General features: G+C 40.4%; 1 protein-coding gene across 8 annotated transcripts in view; it reads left to right on the forward strand.

Moving 5' to 3' along the window:
- FARS2 (phenylalanyl-tRNA synthetase 2, mitochondrial) overlaps positions 1–5,474 on the forward strand; it is a 230,547-nt gene extending 225,073 nt beyond the window's left edge. For all 8 annotated transcript variants that reach the window (XM_086900870.1, XM_086900812.1, XM_086900910.1 and 5 more), the window contains one exon: positions 5,115–5,474. In XM_086900870.1, coding sequence (XP_086756996.1) covers positions 5,115–5,253 — 139 coding nt within the window. In that variant the 3' untranslated portion in view covers positions 5,254–5,474. The remainder of the gene's footprint in view (positions 1–5,114) is intronic.
- The last annotated feature ends 2,247 nt before the right edge of the window (positions 5,475–7,721 follow it).

Here is a 7,721-nt window from a genome sequence, read left to right on the forward strand (position 1 = left end):
CTGCATACAAGAAATTAGTTGATAGATTTAGGCAGAAAAGGAAAATAATGGTCAAAGGTTTTGAATTAATGCAACGTTTTTCAATACTGGACAATGAATTAGATTGTACTTATGGCTATCTAATAGTGTCCAGTGACTGAGAAGCTGAAAGTGCTTTCATTTTTCATCCACTTTTCACTGTCTTAACTAGGAGGTGATATTTATGTCCTTTGCCATTGTATCCCATACTGTGTTCTTTATCTCTCAATAATCTGGCTATTAACAGAATTTTGACTTTTTTTTTTTTTTTCTACATGAAGAGAGGAGCTTAAAATGGAATTAATACTAAAGAAAGAATGAAAAGGTCAAGCAGGTATCAGGTTGGTATTCAGATACAGATTTCACCAAGTCCAATTAGAAAAGAGCAAAAAGTCCATTACTGTCTCAGTTTTGTGGAAAAGAAGAACAATATTTCAGTCCAATCATCGGTCAGTGAGCACGCATCTCTTTTGAAGTGATCTACCAAAAAATCCAATAAAGTTGACACTCTAAACATGCATATCTTGGCCTGAACTCTTTTTGAAGCTGAACACACCAGGTGTCAGCTGGAGAAGGTAGGCAAGAGAAATGACCATTTCTGTGGGTTCTTTCGTCTGGAGGCAATCTAATGCCTTTCAGTGGCATCAAAATCACCTTAAACAAAAACATGTCCCTTTTTAAGAATATGCTGTGTGTACAATGTACTCTTCCAGAGAGATGAAGTATTAGCATTTGAAAGGACAGATGAGAAGGCATATTTTGGAAAGACCTTTGTTCAGAGAATTTCTGCTGTATTCTATGTGCATATCACCATGGTAATTGAAATACTTGCCACTGATGAGAAGGTACACAGCACAAGCCTTTTGCCATTTTCCATGATGTGGTTTCTAGCAAAGAGTGCTATTTGTCAATTTAAAATTTATGATAGGATATTTAGCAGTTGTGCCTACTATCATAGAGATGGATGTGGTTTGAAAGCATGAAACAAAAAAGAACAGGTAATTACATCTTCTTCTTCTTCTTGCAGTTTAATATTCTTTCCCATTTCCACTTAAAATGTGAGCCGTTGTGGAACTGCTGGAGCCACAAAGCAAAACCAAAGCTGTGCTTTCTGTATGGCTTTGTCAATTAGGATGCTGGTGACATGAAATAGTTTATTCATTTCTTCCCATCATCACAGCTTTTGGGACATTGTTGCAAACAAAATGAGCCTCCTCTTCTCTGAGGTCACTCCATGTATATGGTCTCTGTGAAGGGTGTAGCAGCCCCTGAGTACTGTGTGAAGGTTTATGTAAGGGAATTACATGATGAATCTTTTGAGGGCATATAGGATGCACACTTCCATGGCAGGGATACCCTCAAGGAACCTTGTGACTCACTTAACAGAGAGAAAAAAATTTCAAATATTTCCACACTACCATGTATGTAGATCTTTTATTTTAAATAGCATTCTGTAGGAAAAGGTGAAGTATAGATACCATGGTGAATTGTACTGCTTAGTGAACTGCTTGAGATACAAAAGGGATGGTACTCTTTTGCTCTTTCATGCTGTGCCTGATTGTCATCTCTAGTTTTCTGTTCCTCAAAGTAAATCCAGCTCTCTAGAAAAATGTCTGGTTCTGTGTTGTCCTCACCACTTAAGAGCAGGGGTAACCTCCATACAGATCTCTCTGTGCTTCTGTGCTTTAAGGCAGATGGAAAGTAGAACACAGTTAAAAGGTAAAGGGTTTCCCACTCGGTTCTGCCCCTTTTATCTCCCTCTTCAGTACAGGATGGAGAAATTTTCATTCTTGTTATGGTATTGCATGTGGAAGAGATAAGTTCCAATGCCAAGCATTTATTATTAATGCAACATTTTGGTTACCAAATGACCCTGTGATTGGTCTTATGTAATGCCTGAGACAGGTTCCCTAGAACGCTGAAGCGTTTTGCTGTTGGTAGCTTCTGGGATTAGCTTTCCAGCCAAGTTGCATTTAAAGCATCCTCCAGTGGTTTTCCATGCAGGGAAAGCTAACACACATGTATTAATTCTGTTTTGTGAAACACACCCTTTCATTCTAGCCTAGGTACCAGGGTGAGGTTGCTTTCATATTGATTTTATTATGCTAGTGGCGGACTAAGACCCCTTCATTTCTGTTGTGCTTAGGTATCAGGCTGAAACATACACAAACCCAAACATATATACTGACCTTCAGATGGACCCCACACAGTGACTCTGACCTGGCAGGGACCAGCTCCCTAGCACATGAAGGCAGCTGAGTGCCAATTCCTGAAAATCATGAGGCAAGACTCTTTCCTCCAAAAATCATACGAGGGAGCATTAGACATTATTTCGCTCCAGTGTTTGTCCACAGTCCTGTTTCCTCCTGTGGCATCAGAATAAATCCCTGTCTTCCTTCTCCCTTTGAGTGGTGCTTCACTGTATTCACTGTGCTTCATTACCTGAGAGCTGCAGGCTGGTGCAGAGGAGACTTGTGACACTAAGATCAGCTGAAGCCTAATGGGAGAGGAGTCCGCGTGACTGCAACCACACGGACTTGTCTGGCGGTACACTTTAGGTAAATAAAGCCTGGTGTGCTCACTGTTAAGCTTCTACTTTCTTTTTTTTTTTTTTTTTTACCCTATGAAGCTGCTGTTGCAGGTTTTGGCCTCAAATTTTTTTTTTCTCAGGATAGAGAGCCACTGCTTCTGTATCATCAGGCTGCAGCATGACATGCAGCAGAGACTTCATTATGCATAAGCAGAGCTGTCTCTAAGGTAGGCAAACACTCTGTGGCTCTGCAGAACAAAAGGGAAGCGAGAAACTGAATGAGCAAAGGTATTATTTGCTGACAATAATTGTTTCCAGTTGCAGCTGATGGCAGGGATTAATCACAGTTTCTTAGTACTTTATTTGGGAGCACGGGAAATACTAGGGGAGGGAAGAGATGAGAAGTTTTCTTCCAAATATCCCTTGAAAAGTGAGTAATAGTACTCTTGAAACAAAATGCTTAAGGTTTTGAAACTTGCAGTGTGTCTTTTATTGAAATAGCTTTAAACTGCTTTATTATGTCTTTCTAATTAGTAACAGAGATGCAAATAAACCTAGCTAAAAGGTGAGAGAAAAATGTAGCATACAATGTACCATCCATGTTATGTGGCATTATGTATATTAGTACAGGTTCATTTTTTGCCTATAATTAACTCTAGATTAATTACATTTAATGCAATCCTCATATTCTCTCACACCAGTGCTTAACTTCAGCTGCAGCTAGCAGAACTCTAGTCCAGTGCTCTCCTCTACAACCTCTACCCTTTCCTGATTTAAATACCTCCTAAAACTACTGTTTTTCCACAACATTCACAAGAAACTAATTTGTCCTAGTCTGCCATATATAATTTGGTATGAAATGTACCACTCTCTGCCATGGAGGGAGGGGGACACAGAAACACCTAAGTCAGGAGTAATTGTCACTTTCATTTAACAAAGGCCAGTGAAGAAGCAGTGCTGTAGCTACTCCTACCACAGCTCACACCTATATTAAGCAAACTTGTGTTTATATCACATTAAATAATGATAATGAATTTTCGTTATCATGGGATATATTCCCAATATTTGCAAAACTTCAAGATTAAACCTGTGACTGTACACCTTCTAAATAAATTTTAAGCCAAAGCAATTTTCAAATGTTTTTGATCAGGTGTATTCCTGTAGCACCTTTAAAAACTGACATACTACTGGCTTTAAGGATATTTGACAGCCTGGTTTTGAAAATAACTTCTGTTGAGCTCCAATGCATTATCCATCTCTCTTACTCAAATTTCTCACTGGCAATGTAGCATCTGACCAAATCCTTGTTACTCCATTTACTTGCTTCCCCCAGGTTTGTCCTCTTGGCTGCTTTGAAGAGGTGGAGCACAGCAGAGCAAGACCTTCCCCACAGTTACACTTCCCCCTCTTTTCTCAAAAATCACTTTTCTGCAGCATTTAACCTGCACACAGGGAAAGCTCTTGGCTGCCTTTTAGCAGTTAACTGCAGTCAGCTTAACACTTTATGAAATGCAGTTTGCCCTTTCCAGTCCTAGCCAGATTTAACTTGCTTTATCTTCAGAGCACACAAAAAAAGGAGGAATGCTTTAATTAGAATTAGCTTTTTTTGTTGTAAACTTCCGGTGGGAGCAGGGCAAGCTTCCCACCTTTGTTGGGTGGGACAAAATTGATATCAAACAACAGTTCTGAGGTAAAAATTGCCTGTGCCTGTTTCTAGTAGGATTTGAGGTTGAAGTGAGTATCTTGAGAGTTGTCTTTGTGGATGAACACATCTAACCTTAGATTTAATCAAATAGTCAAAAGCATAAATGTGGTTCTAACATGAAGCAATTTTCAGGAGAGAGATGATCCAAAGCTTGCTGACTGCCTTTGTGTGCCATTAAATGCAGAGTTCTGCAGTCTGGAAGCTTCTTCTGCCTGATACTGTCTGGTTTCCCATTATTTTTCCCCTCAGATTTTCTCTCTTTCATTGAAGTGAGTGTTCACCTTTGAAAGAAGAAGCTGTGTGGGCTCCATTTGAAACTAAAAAGGATGCCAAAACTGCCATTTAAATTCAGTAACAGAGACACTGCAATTACAGAGATGCCCTTGCAAAACTAGGTGCTCCTGCCTGCTTTTGATGGAGAGCAAGATTTTATTCACTCTTACTGAATGGTTTGTCCTGATTTTTCATTAACTTGTCTTTGCCTAGCCAGCAACTCTTAAATACTTCTCTTTTCCCCATCATTCCCTTTTCTCTATTCCTGTTCCCTGTTCTCCTTTGTCTCTTACTTTCCATAGCACAGGGTAAGAGGTCCTCCTCCTGGGGTTGTTTGTTAAGAAGCTACCACATCATGGTACAAGTTGAGGTATAAGGTGGACTTCAGCAAAGTCCTCTGCCAAAATTAAAATTCAGCTCAGTCCCGCCTCTCTGAGCTGTGTATCTTAGCATTAAGGTGATTTTCAAGAAACAGGAGCAAAATTAGACCGCAAATAAAAATGATCCAGAGGGTAAGTGTTCAGCCTCATGTATTTACATTTGCAGGCACGTGTATTTATGAGTCCTCTTTTGGTTTGTGTTTTGTAGGACAAAGAAGGTCAGCCACTGCTACCGTATCGTTTACCGGCACCCGGAGAGGACGCTAACGCAGGACGAGGTGCATCGCATCCATCAAGCTATTGAGGAGTCAGCAGTTCGGGAGCTTGGGGTGGAGGGCAGGTTCTAGCAAGGCTGCTCTGGAGCCCCAAGGACAGTTGCTTTTTTCTTTCTTTTTTCCTTTTTTTTCTTTTTTCTTTTTTTTTTTTTTTAGTTATTTTTTTCTTCATTTTTTGGGGGTGGTTTTAGGTCACAGGTAGAGAGGGTGGTTTTTTGACTGAACACAAAAAGGGATTGATAAATGGGCACTGATAAAACTGGCAGGTAATAAACATTACTACTGAGAAATCATTGATGAAGCACTGGTGCTTTATTTTAAGAAATGGGGGAACAGCAGTAATGTAAGATTGTAAGATTTCCCTCCTGTTACACTGCCTGGTGGTTTTCTGTGTTGTTAATTGGTCCCTGGGTTCCATTAAACTCTAAATACTTAGTATTATTTCTGTGTTGACAGGATCTTCTGTCCATGTAACAAGTGAAGCAAATCAGAGACACAGATTAGTTCAGGGAAGAAAAACCCATCCCACCCCACTCCACCCCAACCCCATCTCCAGCTTTTTTTATTTATTTTATTTTTAAATAAGAGATGTCAGATTTTGCTTTAAGAAACCTTCCAAGAAGTACTGCTTGTGAAGTTTGGCTCTCTTACATTCAGAGCCCATGGGTGTTGATTTCATCAGCTGCAGAGAAGGAGCCAGTGTGGCTTGGGCCAGGCTTGGCTGTCTACAAATGCTGGGTCATTGGCAAGTTTTTCCTGTTAGATCCTCTTTCTCCCTGAGAGCTGAGCAGAGCTTAGTGAGGTGCTCCAAGCTGTGCTGCCTTCACCAGGAACAAAGCTCCCTTGTCTCACTTCTCTTTGCATAGACACCTGGGCAAGATAAGTCTCCTCCCCTGACACCATCAAAGTATTGATATCACCTATCAATATCTTCCCTACAATGTCCTGAAAAGCAGCTGCCTTGATCTCTCACAGCATCTTGCTTTCTAGCAGCAGTTACTGCTCAGAAATTTGACCTTTAAGGCAGGAAACCAAGCCAAAACGGGATCTTCTGCTGTTTGAGGCTCCAGTTGCTTTACAGGATGCTTGTCTTTTTCATTGCAGGTTACAATAAGTAAATTCTGGTGGTGGTATGATGCTAGGGCCTGCAGAAATGTTCAAATGATCTGATAAATACTTGATGAGCCATTGCAGATGCTGATATGGAATATGGGACCCATTTTGGTTTGTGATGGTATTTCATACAGTCTTGCAGGTCACATCTGGTTGCTGTACAGGCAACATTCCCTTCTTCAGGGAAGAAGGCGGTAAAAATGCTGCAATAAACAGCATCTAACACTGATTTATACCTTATCAAGAAACATCTGTGCAGCAGACTTGTACTCAACCATGAGAAGCCAGTTACTATTGCAGATGTGACAGAGGCAGTAAGCTCATTTTAATTTCATTACTCAACATATTTAGTTGTGTAAACAAATCCTAATCTAAATCGCTGCTGTGTTATCCAAATAACTTGATTATGAAAACAATATGCTAGACTTTCTACAAGGCAAAAAATGGATGCCATTTAGGCACCAGAAAAACCCATATGGTTATTTTTAAAACATCATCTACTAAGATCCATAAATACAGCCTAGCCCATCTGATGTTTCTCTGTCTCCTTCATCCTTCACCTTTTCAGAATTCTCAGTGATGACATGAGGAGGAAGAGGAGGACATCCTTGAACTGCACTGAGCAGTACTTGTTCCAAGACAGGGCCTGATTGATGTTGTCACACAGGTCAGCGGATAATGTGGATCTTAACTGATGAAATTGCCTGTGGAGAGAATACCATAACCTGTGTGCTGTATGAAAGAACTGAGTCTCTTGGGAAAACAGGAGAACATCTGTGGTGAAGGAGGTCACAATATTTCCCTTTTAATTTATTAATTAATGAAAAGGTTCCCCTTTTCTACTCCCCAAATCTTTCAGTTCTTTGAGTCTAATCAATCAGTTTTGAGGGCATAGAAATCTGGGGAAAACAAGGAGAAAAGTGGACATTGAGCCTTTTTCACTGCAGCCACAGGACATCATGTCTGGCTTTGCAAGGCCAAGCAAGGCAGTTTGGGTGTTCTAGGATCAGCCCATATGCAGTCACTAACATCAGCTGATGATGATTTTAGAGCTCTTTTCCAAGCTAAACAATTCTGTGATTCTCTGTGTCTCCATTGCTCTCCAGTGAGCACAGGCTTCCTGCAAGAGCCAGGTCTTGGTGGAGCAGTGTTATCCTTTGAAACCTGAAAGGTTAATCTCACAAGCTTATAGGATAAGGGGGAAATGGAAAGAGTTCCCTGAAGGTGACCTGACACCATGGGATCATCTTCTGGAGTACATGTTTTCATGGGAGCAACTTTCAGGCAAAAACATGAACCAATAACTTTAAAAACCAAACAGCCTCTTCAGGAGCAAGTGTGATTCAATCACATGAAGGCCTGTAAAATCATATGGTCTGGCTGTGAGTATAATATAAATACTTGGGTATGTTTAACTTAGGTAAGCT

This window comes from Cyanistes caeruleus, chromosome 1, assembly GCF_971803275.1.
Source record: "Cyanistes caeruleus chromosome 1, bCyaCae1.hap1.1, whole genome shotgun sequence".
Lineage (NCBI taxonomy): Eukaryota > Metazoa > Chordata > Aves > Passeriformes > Paridae > Cyanistes > Cyanistes caeruleus.